Source organism: Mastigoproctus giganteus, chromosome 4 (genome assembly GCF_048544385.1).
Source record: "Mastigoproctus giganteus isolate SK-2022 chromosome 4, ASM4854438v1, whole genome shotgun sequence".
NCBI lineage: Eukaryota > Metazoa > Arthropoda > Arachnida > Uropygi > Thelyphonidae > Mastigoproctus > Mastigoproctus giganteus.
Genome location: NC_143578.1, coordinates 202240824 through 202260031, shown reverse-complemented (window position 1 = coordinate 202260031; position 19208 = coordinate 202240824). Strand labels below are relative to the sequence as shown.

At 34.8% G+C, this 19208-nt stretch overlaps 1 protein-coding gene across 6 annotated transcripts in view; it reads right to left on the bottom strand.

Moving 5' to 3' along the window:
• The window catches only part of LOC150087330 (FK506-binding protein 15-like), a 373115-nt gene that overhangs the window by 101236 nt on the left and 252671 nt on the right, over positions 1 to 19208 (bottom strand). For all 6 annotated transcript variants that reach the window (XM_090371133.1, XM_090371131.1, XM_090371135.1 and 3 more), the window contains 3 exons: positions 10830 to 10913; positions 6738 to 6800; positions 3816 to 3968 (listed from right to left, as the gene is read on the bottom strand). In XM_090371133.1, coding sequence (XP_090227259.1) covers positions 3816 to 3968; positions 6738 to 6800; positions 10830 to 10913 — 300 coding nt within the window. The remainder of the gene's footprint in view (positions 1 to 3815; positions 3969 to 6737; positions 6801 to 10829; positions 10914 to 19208) is intronic.

The window sequence follows — 19208 nt, the reverse complement described above, 5'->3', positions numbered from 1 at the left end:
ATGACCCACAGAGAACAACTAAATGATCGAGTATAAAAAGAGGAAAAGTATATGGACAGCAGCATAAGAAGAAGGAAATTAGTGAGAACAAATTTTCCACTGATTTCCAACAAAAAATGAAACTATATATATATATATATATATTTTTTTTTTTTTATTGGAATACTTATACTCGTAATGCATATTATGCATATTAGTAATTCAATTGTAATGCATATTATGTAGATAACATTTCAGATTAAAAGAAAACTGTCATAATAAATATTGTTTACTGTTTCAACATCTGTTCCCAACAGATACAAGTTTGCAACACAAAAGAACAATGTAAGTCAAAGCATAGTCATCTGTGACAGACACTGTACATTACAAAAATAACTTACGTGGTAGCCAAGAGTTTGTATTTTCATGTGACTATGAAATGTTGGCCAGACAACTGTGTAGCCGAGACCCGCTAATATTCATAAAATTGGACAAATGCTAACTTATCGTGATTTTCTCTTGTAGAGGATCTGTGTCCTCATTTTGAATTTAAAATCAATGGTGTGAATTTAAACCAAGTAAAAACAGAGTAATAAATAGAAATATTATAGGAATATTAAATTTAGAAATATTATATTTTAAGTCAGAAATTCTCTTACCTGAGATTTTTTCAGGAATAACTGCATCCAGGTAAGATGTAATTAGAATAGTATTTAAAGAAGTGCCTAGAGATAATTAAACCTTGCAAGAGGACAAAGGAATAAAAACAAGCTTTGACCCTAAATTGACGCACAGCAAATAATTGGAAGTATAAAGGGAGATGAATTCCAAAAGCTTGATGGGACTTTTCATTTATACCATCTTCATCAAAGGGGAAGCGAACACGTGTCAAAGGATGTATTTATAGCCGAATTTCAAAAAAGGCAAAAGGCTTTTGGAATACAGCATCAAGCTTCGGGAATTCATCAAGCTTATACTTCAGCCTTGAATGATAGTTCTAAAAATACTAAGCTAACAGAGTCTAAAATAGGATGACCAGAATTTAAGAAAATAAAAAAACAGGGCATACCTGCTGAACCAACAGTGCTACTTAATATCAGACTTCATAGTCACTTTGACATAGTGTAAAAAATCATTATCTTGAATTGTCCTTCAAGGCTGAAGGTTAGTTCTAAAGTTATATATATATCAGCCTTCAGAAAACACATAACAGCAGGGAAGTTGTGCCTTTGTTAAACTGTTTATTTCAGTGTGGTTAAACTCAGCATATTTTTAATGCAGAATTTGAGTAATGTGACATATTTGAGAATATTTAAGCTTTTTCAATGACGGCATATATGCAATCTGTGAAGGGTTAAGAGATATCCTTTAGGAAACTATGTGACTAAGGAACACATACAAAGGTATCATCAGTGGTAAGCCTGAAATCCATTTCAAATTTGTATGCCAAATGATGACCATATGGAAATAGCTAATAGAATTTGTTCAGAAGGAAATAATTGAATGTCATGTGGGAAAATCTCTGTGCATGCTTTTGCTCAGGAACTAAATGTTCCAAGTTGACAAATGATATTTGAAGAAATGGAAATCCAAAAGTGACACTGAGCACAAGAAATAAGCATAAAATACTGACTGACAGGAGCTAATCAAACACAAACAGCTGTATGCCATGAATTTTCAAAGAAGAGCTGCAGCCCATAAGTCAAAAAATGTAAGATATACTGAATCTGGAGTGTGGATTAAAGGAAATTGGTCCTATGGAGTGATAAGTCCTGGTGTAGTTCCAACTGGAGTTGTAGATATCATAGTTTTCTTGTAGCATAGAAAGGGTCCACTGGTTGCAGTGCATGGAATTATGAATGCTATGTTAAAGAACATCCTGCAGTTCCTGATGTTCTGGGCAATTCTCTGTGCCCTACACTGTGGAAATTTCATGGAAGTAGCACTTACACCTTCCAATATGGTCATAGCTCAATGTCACAAAACAAGTGTCTGTGAATACATGGTTTGAATTGAATATCATTGTAACATTGCAGTGGCTGGTATTGAGATCTAACTCTAACCCAATCACTGAGGTAAATTGGAATGTAAAATTAGGGCAAGGCCAAGGCCCTCTTAATGGAGCACAATACCACCAGTTATTCACCAAAAGTTATTATAAAGTCTTCCAATACACACAAGAAGTCATAATGGCCCAACATGGGCCAACACATCAATTTATTTCAATAAACATACACCGATGAGCCAAAACATTATGACCACCTACCTAATATAATGTTGATCCTCCACATGCAGCCAAAACAGCTTGTACCCGGCGAGGCATGGATGCTACAAGATTTCTAAATGTGTCTTGTGGTATCTTGTACCAACACGTAACCAACAGATCCTTTAACTCCTGTAAGGTCCGTGGTTGAGATGCCACAGATCGCAGTTGCTGTTCCAACATATACCACAGATGCTCAATAGGATCGATGTCTGGGGAATTTGGAGGCCAGGGCAATACCCGGAAGTCTTCTTCATGTTCTGCGAACCAGTCTCAAACAATCCGGGCAGTTTGGCATGGTTTGGCATTATCCTACTGAAAGATGGCATCACCAGAGGGGAAGACTGTTGCCATGAAAGGGTGTACCTGGTCAGCAATGATGTTTAGTAAGCGGCAGATGTCAGAGTGCCCGACACATGGATGACTGGATCCAGGGCATCCCAGCATAACATTGCCCAAAGCATGATACCACCACCACCACCGGCTTGTTTTCATTCCACGGTTCATCCAGGCAGCATCACTTCCCCAGGTAAATGATGCACACATACCCAGCTGTCCACATGGTGCAACAGGAAATGTAATTCATTGGACCAGACAACCTTCTTCCAATCACTCAAGGTCCAGTTCCAGTTTCAAAAAAAAGATTCCTTTTTTTTGTTTTTATGATGCGCATTTATTACTGCCAGCACAGACAAATTCAATTAATTAAATATGGTTGGATAGTTATAGGTTTACCTGAAATATTCTTTTCATTTCAGAATACAAACTGTATGTTTATTCACTGTTCACAGAAAAATGTCAAAGAAGAGCCAGGCCAAGACAATGAGGTAGCCTATCAAGAAATTCTAGAAAGATAGGTTAACCAACTGCTTCAAATATGCTAGATTTGTCTTGAACAATGCAAAGAATGATGCTCTGCATGGTTCTTGCAAAGAAAAGTCCAATAATAGTGAAGAAATTTGTGGATCTGTATTACTGCTTAAACTTAGAGGGAAACACATTTTGAATACACTAAAGCAGATGAGTGTTTTAGGATATCACAAATGAAGAGGAACTCATTGCAGATGCAACTAAACAAGAAATTATTAGGGATGAATAAGAGGAACCTACTGTGGTTGAAAAAAAGAGTTTCACTGAAGGATGCTCATCAAGGATTAGAACCTATGTTTCCTTCCCTCTTTCTTTCAAATGCAGCCTAACTGAAAAAGTGAATTAACCACTATCATGCATCTTCCTAATTCTCTTTTAAAACGTACTCTGCCATTGAAATAGCATATTTTTACAGATTATTTTAAAGTCTGAACCAATTTTCCATAGGGGAATCTGGAGCACAAAGTATTTTTCCTTAGGAAGAGCGCTGTTTATTTATAGGAAAATGTAGTTTGCTTTCTGACTACATAGAGAAATGAGGCATTTGCCACATCATGTACTTTAATATTTTATAATTCTCATGCCTGAAGTTTTAAACACTAAAATATATTGTTTTATTAATATTATATTTTATTATAATTATTATTTTTCCAGTATTCTAAATTTATTCAAATGTAAAGCACACTGATGTGGTTTTATATACCTTTTCTTGCAATTCTAGTAGCTTTTTTCCTAGTTTATCCTTTTCTTCTTTCATGGCTACCAGTTCAGTTTGCAGTTTATTAGTTGCATCAGTAATCATGTTTTCACCCTTGATCTGCCACTGTTTCTCAAGTTCATTTTCTATTTCTGTTACCTGAAAGGTAACAGTTACGTTATATAATTAAAACTTAACAGAAATGACAGTCTTTATATGAATAATTAATACAAAATATCTCTAATTTTTTTTTTTCACCTTGTAGCAAAAATAATTTACATATAAACAGAAATGCAAACAACCAGAGAATTCTTCAAAAATACCAGAATGTTCTTTAAATGAATTAGAGTTAAGAGTTATAGAAAGTTAAAATGCATTAGATTAAGAGTGAGAGGAGTTTAAGAGTATTTAAGTCCAAAAAAAAAAAAAAAAAAATAGTCATGATCCAACATGCTAGCATGCAAGTAGAGAAATTTATAAATCACATATTTCAATCACAGCATGATAAATATATGGTCTGTGAACATGTAGTCTGTTCCTTTATAAAATTCTTGTATTAACTTCCTATGACCATGGCTATCCTCAATTATAAAATTAAATTAAATTTCTTCAGTGTTTCATTGGATAATTTTAAGCATTGCATGCCCAAATAACTGCAAAGTACAGGAAGTATTATACTATTTACTATTTGTCTTTAACAGTCAAAACATTAAATGCTTTATGCTAGTTATATGTGTTTGTTCTATCACATTTATTGGTTTAATTATTGCTGGCATGCAATGATATGATATACATGAAGAATGCAGAGAATATAATATCAACTAAACAGTAAATGATGAAATACAATATGTTGTTTACATAGTCACTTAGAGAAGGCAATTTAAGTTAAATTAAAGGAGTTATAAGAAAACATGATAAAAAAAATATTCCTTTTTTGTTTTTATAGTGTGCATTTATTATTGCCAACACAGACAAATTCAATTAATTAAAAATGGTTGGATAGTTACAGGTTTACCTGAAATATTCTTTTCATTTCACAATACAAACTATATGTTTACTGTATGTACAGTGTTCACAGAAAAATGTCCAAGCAGAGCCAGGCCAAGACAATGAGGTGGCCTGTCAAGAAATTCTAGAAAGATAGATTATCAGAAATTTAGAATAAAATAGAGAGGAGAATCATCTGTTTGCAGCACTCATTAATGGATATCTATTTTTCCCCCTTACAGAATACATTTAAACAATCAAAGAGGTACTTATTTCAATTTAGGGAAATTAATGAAGAATGTTCTCACTGTAATGTACTTAATTTTAAAAGTATTGATGGAGTATTTTAAAATGTATTGATAGCAAATATAATACCTGTTGACATTATTCATTAGTGTGATTGTCAGAAGCTAGACAAAATGCTGATTTAAAAGAAATTATGCTCAATGATGGGCAATATTTACATTTTTACAATAGTGTTATAACATTTCTGTCTATGTCAAATATCATTTGAATGCAGCATTCATTGCAATACACTATCAGCAAAAATTGATTTATGTTCATTTTACAAGTAGAGTGATAATGTTTATAGACTCAACCAGTGTTTCTCAAACTGTGTTCTGCGGAACACTAGTGTTCCTTGAGATGTGAACAAGTGTTCCGCAAAAAAACATAATTAGTAATTAAAAAAAATAATAATAAATAAATTTTGCATATTTGTAGCTAACACCACTTTTGTATCACTATAATATTTAATATAATTTTTTTTGGGTATTAATATAACCGAATGAATTAATTAATATATATACTGGCATAGACTAATAATCAAATAGACCGCAGAACAATTTATTTTGGCAGGCTTTGCATAGAGAAGTATGAGTAGAGGTAATGACCCCTACAAAAAAAAGTAGCAATGTGGTGATCTAGTATGCTATTCGTATGTGATTTAGCCTGGAGTACACGGGTTGAAGGAGAGGAGGAAGCAAACTGATATCATAACTAAACTCACTTCCTTGTATAATTTTTTTTTTTTGATAATTATTACTGTTTCAAAATATTATTAAAATATGTGACCATGGATATGTGGTTGAAAACAGGAACTTTAAAATGGGAAGCAAAGTACTTCTAGTAGTGCAACTGTGGTCCATGAAAACGAACACAATATTGTCACACTTCAAAGTAAGGATGAACAATTGCAGCCTTTTACTCCCCAAAAATTTGAAGTGAAAAAACAGGAACCAAATAATAAAAGACCAAAACAAAAGTATGATGATAGTTATTTGAATTTCTCCTTTACACATGTTGGAAATAAAGATGATCCCGATGCACAGTGCATCATATGTAATAAAATATTAGCAAACAGTTCTTTGGCTCCCGCTAAACTTGTGTTTCCTAAGTGTCCCATGAATATGTTGTGAGATGAAAAATCTTCCATGAATATGTTGTGAGATGAAGTGTTCCATGAATAAAAAAGTTTGGGAAATGCTGGACTAAACTATGGAGTAATTTTTTGACTGGAAAAATAAAAGCAACCAATTAAGCAAAATTTAATTTACAGATCATGAAATCAAAATTGGAAAAACTAAGCCCAAATTTAACATTAAATTCAAAAATTTCAATGCAAATATGAAAGGAAAAAAAAAAAAAAAAAAGGAGAGGCTTAGATGACAAACCTCGTAAACCTAAATATAAGCAGGCATGTTTGTGTACATACAATACGTTTAAGTAATAAATAACAAATAATGTAATACATAACATAATTGACTAAACAGCAATTTCCTGAATTCATTACACACACACACACACACACACACACACACACACACACACACACACACACACACACACACACACACACATTTAACGTACTTTAAATACATCTGACTGAAATATATATATTTTTACATTTAGTGTAAATGCAAACTTACTGTGGTTTCATACCTGTTCGTTTGAAGGAAGAAATCTTTGTTTTAATATCTTTGATTGAAGGACTTCAATCTCTTTCTACAAAGAGAGAAGATAAAATTTATGGTGTAATAACAAACAAATACTGTTTGAACACAAAATGGTTATTTTTACTTAATTTCCTCAATAATTAAAAAAAATTATATGATTAATATTAACACCTGTCAGTTTTAAATTTTTCACTTTACTCTTTAGAACATCCATGCTGCCAGGAAAGTTCATATTTATGAACTGCCAAGTAAGTGATTATAGTATATATATCAGTGGTTCTCAAACTTTGCAAATGATAAATGAATCTGTGTGACATGACCTTCTAAAATGAGAAAATGAATGCAATACCCAGAAAACAATAGAACTTCACAAGTTCATGAAATAAAACCATTTCATTTTTAATAAAAAACTGATTACCTGAGGCAAAACTATAAAAAAAAAAAAAAAAAGGTGACCACCATAAGTTGCTTGTATCCCCTTGAGTGAAGGAGGTTGACAAATTATATGGTGGTTACAATCCACCCTATAATTTGCTGTCAAGCTGTGGGTTTAATTTTTTTTTAAAGGTAATTTCTTTATTGCTTAAAAAGTTATTGCTATTTTCTAACTTTGATTTAAAATTAGTAGTGTAGTTATTATTTGCGATTCTCTGATTAAGTTGGTCAATTAGTTTGTTACTTGGCCTTTGCAACTGCATAATAAATCACAGTCGACTTCTGACATCATTATGTTTTATCAAAAAGAATGTTCAAATTCAGCTGGTTTTGTAGCAGTAGGGCTTAAAGAATATTAGCATTAGCATTAGTTGAGGCATACGATGAAAGAAAACAAGATTATGCAGCATCAGTCAAAAAAAAACCCCTCTCATTTCACCCATCCATTCACTCCAAATGCCTGTCCAGTCAGCCTTAAATTTATTTAAGCTATCACCTTCCACAACAAGAGATGAAAGTCTGTTTCATCAATCAACTATCTGCTGGCTAGAGGCAAATTTCTGCAAATCTATTTTACAAATGTCTTTCCTCAATTTGAATCTATGTTCTCTCAGGTTCTTAAAATTAGCAGGAGGAGGAATCCCATCAGCATTGATCTTGCTTAACCCATTCAAGGCCTTATACTCCTCAATCAGATCACCTTGTATGTGCCTAGTCTCCAGGAGCTGGAATTTGCAGAACTTAAGGTAGGAGCACCCATTTGTTCTCCTCACCAATCTTGTTGCCCTTTGTTGTACTCATTCTAGCAACTGTACACCCTTCCTAAAATGAGGCCTCCAGACCTGTACACAGTACTCAAGGTGTGGCCTGACCATTGCTGTGTACAACAGGATAATCATCTCCTTGTCCCTGCTAGCAAAATTCCTATATATCACTGGCAAAACTCCAGGACCTGCCAGAGCAGGTCATCGAGTTTTGCCAGTGATAATCAGAGAACTTCATATCTGACAGCACAATTACCCCAGATCTTTTTCTTTGTCCACCTCCCTGAGTGTAGTACCACACAATTGGTTCATTTCTCTTGGGTTACTGCTACCCATATGCAGTACTTTGCATTTGTCGATGTTAAACTTCAGTTGCCACTTTCCCATTTGTCCAACTTGCAGCTAGATCCAGTTGCAGTAGCATACTGTCTTTACTGTTGTTAATAATCCTGCCCACCTTTGTATCATCTGCAAACTTGGACATTAAGCCTGATATACCTTCATGAATATCATTGATGAATACACAAAACAACAATGGGTTCAGCACCGAACCCTGGAGGACTCCACCTTTTCAACCCTCTTTGGGAATTGGGGATACATTTTCACAACTCCAGTCCATGGGGACCTCCCAAGTCCAATAAAGCTCTCATAATAATAGCTAAGTGTTTGCTTATTTCTTTGCTACCTCCTTTAATAAAACTAGATAGATCCCATCCACCCCAGGTGTCTTCCTTATGTTTAACTTCAACAATTTCGCCTCCACTTTTTTCTCAGTTATTATAAAATCACTTAGCTCTCTGTTAGAGTTTGATAAACTTCTGGCATTCCCCAGAATGATACAATTCATACTCCAGAAAGATTAAAAGAGCACCCCATCAAGCACCACATGCTCCAGCATCAGACAACCTATACAGCAGAGATCCTTCGTCCCACCGGAAGTAGCTATACAGTTGGTGACTTGATTGTCAGGGAAGTGAGAAATATATTGTGCAAGAAGTGCAGACGGAATAAGACCAGGGTATGTCTATCAGGGGTTAAAGTAGATGATGTATAGAGCAGCTATCATACTTTAAGGGAACAAACATGACCCTTTGTTCCCTTAAAGTGGATGATGTATAGAGCAGCTATCATACTTTAAGGGAACAAAAGGTCATGTTGCGCACTTTGGCACAAATGATATTAAGAGTAACAGATCTGAGAATTTAATTAACAAGTACAGAGCAACAGTGAGAAAAAGTCGTAGGTTAGGGTTAAAATTAAAAGTGTTTGCAATCCTCCCCAGACACAGTAGGAGGCAGTACATGATGAGAACTTTGTAAATCAATTTGACCTGAGAGAGAGAGAGAGAGAGAGAGAGAGAGAGAGAGAGAGAGAGAGAGAGAGAGAGAGAGAGAGAGAGAGAGATTGTGCAGGGCTCATGGGATGGAATTTTTTTCAGCATGGTTTGCACTTGTTAACAGTAGAGACTGTTTCTATGGGGGATGGGATACACTTAACATGCTCCCTACCCGAATGAAAACCTGCATCAAAATGAACTACAATTCTTGTGCCTCAATGCTAACATGTATCCATTCAATTGCTGTCAATAAATGAATACTTGAATGTTTTGGAACACTGACTGAACCAGGGAATATTGCACTAGAGCTGGGATTTTGCTTAGCATCAGTCACACTGTCTAGAGACAGTGTGACTGATGCTAAGTTAATTATGTATACAGCTATAAAAGCTGTATACATACTTGGTTCACAAGTGAAGAAAAATAGCAAAGAATTCTTTTTTTTATGTAAACACTAGAAGGAAGGAGATGAACCATATTGGTCCACTTGATATTGATGGTTCATCTGTTGATGATCCTGCTCAGGTTGTTGACAAGCTGAATAAGTATATTGCATTGAGGTATTTAAGGCTTTGAATGGATTGAGCAAGCCCAATGCTGATGGGATTCTTCCTCTTGTTCAGACAATGCACATGAGAGGATAAATTCAAACTGAGGAAGGATGATTGCAGAATAGATCTGAAGAAGTTTTCCTTTAGCGAACGGGTAATTGATTGCTGGATCAAACCTCTGTGTGATATGAGATGTTGTGGAAGTGGATAGTTTGAATAAATTCAAGGAAGAACTAAATCTGTTGGATGGGATAGATAGTTGAAATGGGAAGTGTTCCCTCCCCCTGGCTGATGCTGTATACACTAGGGTTCTTGAATCATCTGCCCATACTAATACTGGTACTAATTATTTTGTACCATTCATATTTTCCATTTATTGTTTTCTTGCATGTGTCATATGATATAAGATGTCAACAGTATTTAGTCTATTTAAGCCTCTTGGAAACATGTTTTTTTGGAAAATTTTGCTTCCCTTTTTCTTTTTTTTAAATTTAATTAACATGTTAAATTTTGTTCAATAAATAGTTTAATGGTCCTAGTCACATATTGACTTAGCTTATTTTTAAATTTTGTGTCAGATTTTGTAAGTAATAACTTAATATTTGTAGAACTTTTGTATTGGTGATTTGTATCACTCGAAGGGGGTGGTTCTCACAGCTTTATGAAATGTGCTACTTGTACAATTTTTGTGGACCACTGGAACAGCCTAAAAAGAAGGCAGTAAATAAACTGCTGTAGTATAAGGTTTTGGAAATAGTAAGTATTAAAATTCAAAATTAATAAACCTAGTCAGAAGCCTTTAACTCAAAGCTGTGTTTTCATCCCAGTCAACACACAGTCGATTTTGAAGAACTAGAAATTTTTCCAGAAAATAACCAAAATCAGGATATAATTAATTAATTATTGGATTATACAGAACCAATATAAAGAATTAGGTTTGTATATTTCATTTTATAATTATTGCACATTATTGATTTAATAAATGGGCTCACCTCATGAATTTCTCTCATTTCATCCATTTCTTTTTCTGTTCTGTTCTTCTCATCTTGAAATTTCTGCTTCCAACCTTTTAAATTCTATAAATAATAGATCCCCAATTAACAAAGTTCAAATATAATGCAATTAACTAAGTTAATATATATATATTATATCTTATATATAATTAAAAAAATAAAACTACACTCGGAATTTATTTATATGTAACAAAACAAGCCAAAAATTTAAATTACTTATGTAAATTTAGTTAATTTTAAAATTAAATCTTTTAATTTTAAATTTAATTTTAAAACAATTTGGAGTATGCAATGTGATGATCATTATTATTACTTTTATTCCATTTATTGATTGTGTATAAAAGGCAGAATTAAAATATATACAAGACAAAATAAAAATATGCAAAGAAATACAACAAACAGAATTAAGAGGAAAATGAAATGCAATGCCATACAATGCTATATACAAAATTGTTTATTTCATCACCACGATTGTTCTTGTCAACAAGCATGACATAAAAAAAAAATTAAGTGAGAGGATTATCTTATTGAATCACTGCTTCCTCACCCAAAAAATAATATAACCTTTACTGATTAATTTTAGAATGTAACAACTAAAAACATAAAACTTTTTTTAAAACTGATCAAATTCCCAAGAACAACACTGAATGGGAGACTGCTGACAAGGCTAATTGGACATGCAGCTTAACTTTCAATTAAAATTTAGTAGCATAGTTATTATTTGTGATTCCTTGATTCAATTGATTTTCTTTGTGCTTAAGACACCACAGTCAACTTCTGCTGCCATTGTGTTGCAGCAATAAGAATGTTTGAATTTTTCCATGGTGTTGTTTAGATAAGAACATTAAAATTAACCCAAGTAATGATATAGGTGATACTTCCAAAAGGCAGTTCTCCTATGAATCAGGATTATGTTATGTGTGTTCTTGTGCTCTTTTGCAAAGCTACCTCTAGCAGGACATGATATAGCTATGGGGATGCCTGGGTGTGTGTGTTCATTAAAGGGTTAAGCACAAGTTGGACATTGTGATGGGATAATATGAGAGCTTGAAGAAGAGGGCTGATGTCCTTGAAAGATTAAAAGAGAGGGACCTATCAAGCACTTAGCCGCCGCCCACCCCAATGCTTGAGCCCAAGCTCCAGAATCAGATAACACAAAAACATCCTACATGGCAGAGATTCTTGGCCCAACAGAAAGCGTCTATAGTTAGTGACTCAATTGTCAGAGAAGTGGGAAATATATTGTGCAAAAAGGGCAGGTGGAATAGGTATAGAATATATCTGCCAGGAGCCAAAGTAGACATTGTAGAGCAGCGGTCATCTTTTAAGGGAACAAAAGTTAATACTGTTGTACATGTTGACACTAATGATATTAAGAATAGGAGATCTGAGGATTTAATTAAGTACAGACCAACATTCAGAAAAAGTTGTGAGTCAGGTATGAAACTGAAAGTGTCTACAATCCGTCCCAGATACAACAGAAGGGAGTTCACGACAGATAGTTTTGTCAATCAATCTGGCTTGGAGGGACTGTGCAATGCTAATAGGGTAGAATTTTTCTCACTGTGGTCTGTGTTTGTTAACAGGATAGACTGCTTCTACAGGGATGACATATTCTTAAAAATAAGGTGTACAAGAATATTTGCATATGCTATCATGGCAGTGTTAGGTCGGTAGAAAAACTGCTAACCTGTGGAGATACATAAATAAATAGATTAACAGTAGCTGCAGCCTGGAAAGTAAGGTGTTGGGGATTTCAAGACCTGCTGGGGGTTACTAGTGTTATTAAGAGTAAAAACAGTTGCAGGGCAGTACGTATCCTAACAAAAGTACATCACCTAGGGTATCAAGACTAATACTCAATATTTCTAAGATGTACAAGCTAAAGGTTATAATGATTTATACACCAAAATCGAGCCATGATGATGAAGAGGTTAAAGAAATGTACACCGAAATTGAGTCTTCCCGATGAGCCGAAAACCCACTACACTATTATTATGGGAGACTTCAATACTAAGCTTGGAAAAAGACAAAACAGCACAGAAAGGAGAACTATAGGAAATTTTGGAATTGGTGAAAGAAATGAAAGAGGCAAAAGACTTGTAGAATTTGCAGAATCTCAAGGATTGTCAGAAATGAACACTTTTTTCAAAAAAAGGGTGAACAGAAAGTGGACATGGAAGAGTCCAAATGGATTAACAACTAATGAAATCGACTTCATCCTCACTAAAAGAAGATATATTGTGAATGATGTTACCATCCTGAATAAGGTAAATGTTGGAAGTGATCACAGAATGGTAAGATGTACACCTGATATAGATGTAGGAAAGGAAAGGAAAAAACTGACTTGAGTAAATAATACAAAGGTCTTTGAGAAAACAGAAGAGGAGAAAAAGCAGTATGTACTGGAACTTAAGAACAAGTTTGAACTTCTGCAGACTGCTCAGGACCAAGATATCAACGAGGAATATTACAACTTTCTGAAAGTGATAAAGCCCAAGAACCCTAAAGGGAAAAAGAAATCCAAAGAAGAAGAAATTAGTCAAGAAACACTTGTTATGATGAACCGAAGGCGAAAAATAAAGAGCAAGATAAACACTAAAAAGGAGAAAATTGAGTATACTGAGTTATGCAAAGCCGTTAGAAAGAGACTCAGAGAGGACATAAGAAGATTTATCAAAAGAAAAGTAGAACAAGCATTAAGGGAAAACAAAGGATTAAAATCAGCAGCCATGAGCAGTAATACAGAAAGACAAATGATACTGAAACTGAAGAATAGCGATGGTGTACTTATAAACAGCAGAGAAGGCATAATTCAAATAGCAGAAGACTACTATAGAGAATTATACAAGGAGCAAGGGAATGATGGATTGCAGTGGGGAAGATGGATTGCAAATTAGCAACACATATGACATACCCAATATCCTTCCTGATGAGGTAGAATATGCATTGAAGAATCAGAAAGCCCCATGGGAAGATGAAGTTAGTGTTGAGTTGTTGAAATTGGGAGGAAGAGACATAACACAAAAAACTGGCAAGGCTCTTCACAAAGTGCATTAGAAAAGGTTTGACGCCTAAGCAGTGGAATAATGCAATCATAGTTTTGCTGCATAAGAAAGGAGATAAATCAGAAATTGGAAATTATAGACCAATTAGCTTGTTATCCCAAATCTACAAGTTGTTCACAAGGGTCATTACTAACAGATTAGAAAGAATACTTGATGAGAATCAACCGAAAGAGCAAGCTGGCTTTAGGACAGGATTCTCAACTATGGATCACCTTCACGTAATATCACAGCTAATGAAGAAAGCAAATGAACATAAAACACCATTATGCCTGGCATTTGTGGATTATGAAAAGGCATTTGACTCTATACAGCATAAGGCAATGTTTCGGGCACTGGAAAGACAAGGCATAGATATGCCACATATTATGATTTTGAAGAAAATATATGAGAATGCTACCTCGTTTATTATACTACACAAAGATAGTAGGAAATTTAAAATCGAGAAAGGAGATTGACAAGGAGACACAATATCTCCGAAGCTGTTTACTGCTGCCCTTGAGGAAGCTTTCAGAAGATTAGACTGGTTGCAGAAAGGTATCAATGTGAATGGAGAGCACCTAAACCATTTACGATTTGCAGATGACATTGTGGTCATAAGCCACGATCCCAAAGAATTAGAGGAAAATTTTAATCAGTTATGCAGAGTTAGTAAGGATTTTGGACTAAAGATGAATATGGCTAAAGCAAAAGTACTGATGAACAAGTATGCCACAGAAAGGGATATAATGATTGAAGGAGCAGTAATTGAAAAGGTGGAGTTATATACTTATCTGGGACAAGTTATTAGCTGTAATAATAATAAATGGCTAGAAATCAAGAGAAGAATAAATTTTGGATGGATAGCATTAAGGAAACATTGTCACATACTGAAGAGCAATATCCCAGTTTGTCTGAAACAAAATAATGAACCAATGTGTACTCCTCACCATGACTTATGGAAGTGAAACTTGGGCACTCACCAAAAGAATGGAAGAGAAGCTGAGATCTACACAGCGAAGAATGGAACGAATTATATTGGGAATCAGAATGTTAGGTAAGAAGAGAAACACATGGATTAGGCAGCAAACTCAAGTAAAGGACATTCTTATTAAAACTAAAGAACTAAAATGGTCTTGGGCAGGACACTTAGCTCAAAGTTGTTGTCGTTGTTGTTTGGTTTTTAGGAGCATTAGCAACTAAGGCCATATTGCTCAGGGGATGTGCAGTGGTCATTCTCTAATCTTTCCGCATCCTCCGTATTTGGTGGTCACGGGCTTGAACCCCGGTCTAATCAAGAAGCGTGTGCTACGCACTGCTGCTCCTGCCCACCTGCCTATGGAGGTGCCTTATAGCTCGAAGACATGATGACAGATGGACTAAGAAAATAACAGAATGGTACCCAAGAGGAGCTAGAAGAAAACCTGGAAGACAAAGGTGGAGATGGATAGATGAAATTCATGAGTTTGTGGATAGTAAATGGATGGCCAGTGCTCAAAACAGAAGGAACAGGAAAGTTGCTGGAGAGGCCTTCATCCTGCAGTGGATTGAAAATGGCTGATGATGATGACGTACCCTAATGTTAAGGGCATAGTAAATTAATTTTATGAACTGGAATTATTGATCAAATAATCAAACACATGTGAATATGATATAAATGGTGTCACTCACTCAGATATAAGAATTCAAAATTTAAATATGGTGAGTACACCGTGTACAGAAAAGGCAAACACAATGGGAGGTGGGGTAAGGCTCTTATTTAAGAAGCATGTAAAATCTAAGGCAGTGCATACAGAAGAAGTGGGTGGGCAGCACAATTTTGAGTCAGCTTGGTGAGACAAAAGCACTGGGAAAACAAAATTGAGGAGCTGAGTGTATTATAGGCTTAATGACTCTGATGAGTATAACAAAATACCGCACTGACATACAGAATGGGCCAGTCACTCAGAATATCTAATAATGGGGAGTTTAAACTTCTAGATTGACTTGACGGCTGGTCACACACACACACACACACACACACACACACACACACACACACACACACACACACACACACACACACACACACACACACACACACACACACACACAGCACTTTTGTGGATTTATTGCATGATTCTTTCCCACACCACTATGTTGGAAAAGCTATGAGAGAAAACAATAATACTTGTGATCTCATCAGCAGTGACTTTTCATACATTAAGAATCTTCCAATAAAAGGCCCAGTAGGTGGCAGCAATCACAATGTAATGATGTGGAATTTACTTCAAGGAATTTATTTTCAAGGAAATAATTATCCTGCTTCACAAGTCACAGTAAGGCAGCAAATTTATATACAGGTATGAAGAGTCATTTTAGGAAGAATGTGGATCTGTTGGAACAGGTTCAAACAGTTCTGCAAATTGCAGTGCCTGGAAATTAGTCACCTGCAAGAAGACCTGACTGAAGTATTTAAGGCTTTATATGTGTTGAGCAAACAATGCTCCTGGCATCCCCTTATTTTTTCTAAGACAACACACAATAAAGGGATATAAATGTAAATAGAAAAAGTTTGGTAGTAGCATATATGCAAAAATTTGCATTTAGCCAGAGTAAGTGATTGTCAGAACAACTTTCATGTGGTGTTGTGGAAGTGGACAATTTGAATAAATTTGAGGAAGGATTAAACAAATCGTTAGAGGGGATGTACAGATGAGAGGACGGGTTGTTTTTTTTTTTTTTTTTGGCTTGTTGTATAAGCTTGCTTTGCTGCATCTTTGCTATACTAGTAATACTAAAATGACAAAAGATGAAAGAATACAATTAAAATATATTAAGATATTAAAATGTGATGGAAAAAATATCTGTAAGGTCCCAATTCATTGGGAATCAAAATACACTGGCATCTGAAACAACCAAAAACATAGCATAAGTTGAGATGCTGAGAACTAGTACTTTTCAGATTCAGTCCTTTTGTAGTTTAGAAGTTTTTTCTGAGGTGATTGAGCTCTGGGACTTGAAATTCTTTTTTCATCATATTTGAATTTTATCCAATCATTTATCTTTAAGCTTTTTATTTAACAAATCTGAAAACTCAAAAGTACATGGTCAGCAATCCACATGTACTTTTGTCCAAAAATCATTTATTTATATTCAAAACCAACATACTGTTATGTATGTTATAAAAAAAAAAAAAAAAAAAATGGCTGATTCTTGTCAGCATCATCTTTTGAAAGGTATTGAATATTGTGAACACACACGACATTTAACCACTGAAAGACCCTATATTGAAAACTAAAAATGCAGTCCTGTCATACTGTTACAGATAACCCGAAAACAACAGCACATGCAGAAATAGAAAGGTCAGAATGCATATTTGATAAAATATAAATCAGATCTCATTTCAACATCCAAAAAGGAATTTACGAGTTTGGAGTGTAATTAGAATGTGATTCAAGTTAGATTTCTTGCGTGACAGAAAAAAAAAAAAACATTAGATTAGTTAAAGTCTGAAAAACCAAGTTTTGATTTAGATGACTTCCTAGATATCAACTTTTGTGTTTCAACAAGATGGTGATTAGGCAGCTTAAGCTGGATGAAAAAAAACCCAGGAGGAAAACAGGAGATTTGGGAAAAGCACGTTTTTTAAAGCCCGCATTGCATTATAAATTTAATTTCACCACCAACAACACATTTTATTTTAAATATACACAAAGGATTGTTTAAAAGTTTACAAGTATAATACAATATGCTTTCAAACAATAACTTAACAAGGATTTTTCTGTTTGTGGATTTCTGTTTGGATTTTCTATTATAATTCAACTGATTTTGATTGCTAGATGCATCTGCAGACTTTGTCCTCTTCAAAATTGTTGGGTAGTAGTTTGAAGCTTCACCAGAAAGAGATATATAATAATATTCTCTCATACTCAACATTGTGAGTATGAGAGAATATTATTCAGCCAGGTTTATATTATAATTCAAGTTTGCTTGTCCAGGTATTATATTCAACTACCAGCAATGGTTAAAAAGGGGGGGGGGGGCTTTTGCTTTCATAAAGGTGACAACAGTGGTCTCAGTTTTTAAATTATATTTAGTGAGATCAAGTAATGATGTTACCAACAGCAAATTCTAAATGGCAAACATTCAGGAATTTTATCATAGAAATTACTAGGCTTTTCATACCAACTAAGAAATACTGTTCAAGACTTAGACCTAAATGGATATCAGATGAACTAACGTGATGTGGCAGAGAAGAAAAATGCATGGGATGCACATATATTATCAGGTGATACAGAATGCAAGCAAGTCACAAAAGAGGGAATGCAAACTAAGGCAAACATTTCTTTACTACAAGGAAGGGGATGACTCACATTGGTTCACTTAGTATTGATGGCTTAACTGTTGATGATCCTGCTCAGTTGCTGAAAACTGAATAGGCATTTAGCATCTACATTCACACAGGAATTCTTTAGGAAAGGAGATTCCAGATGTTTATCAAACTTTAACTGGGAGCTAAATCATGTTATGATAACTAAGAGGAATGTGGAAGGGAAATTCTTAAAGCTAAACATAAAAAAAGGCTCGTCAAGTGGATGGGATCTATCCAATTATATTAACAGAGGCTGGATTGTTTGTTTGTTTATGGGCTTTACGGCACAAGGGCAACAATGCCATAAGGCACTAACTATGATAATACTGGTCAACATGTAAAATGTTATGAAAATGAAAATACCCAACCTTGACTAATTTTATGTTGCTGAACATGAAAATCGCAATAAAATTTGTTGATTAGATCTTGTTTTCAAATTACAGTTGGGGTCTCACATTATCAACTACGGCTCTCGGCAAAACTCATGCCAATACTGCAGTTTCAATACCACCATGCTCTTATCAAGTGATTTGCAACTGTCTCCTCGCTCTGCATCATATGATAAGTTGTCACCTCAAAAGTGTTTTCAACTCTGTTGCGGTAATCCTCAAATATGGCTAGGTACTCTGTGATTAGTTCTCAGTTGTTCGCTGTGAGATTCCTACTTTTTGTGCAGTATTTGTGTCGTGTAAGATTAATATGCCCCATAATTGTGTGAATAGTTTGGATGACACCACCCCCCCCAAGGTATCTCCACTTTGTCATAGTGGTGGGGCTTGTGTGGCCAAATGATCCTGTGAGTTAAAACGGCAGTAGTCTTACTACCAGCAGGGCTTCCCATGCCAGACAAGTTACAGGTGATGACTAAGAGAGATACCCTGGTCCTCCGGGTTGGGGGGTTGGGCATTTTCTGGAATAACCCCATTCCAGAAAACAAACATAACGTTACAAAACTTCATG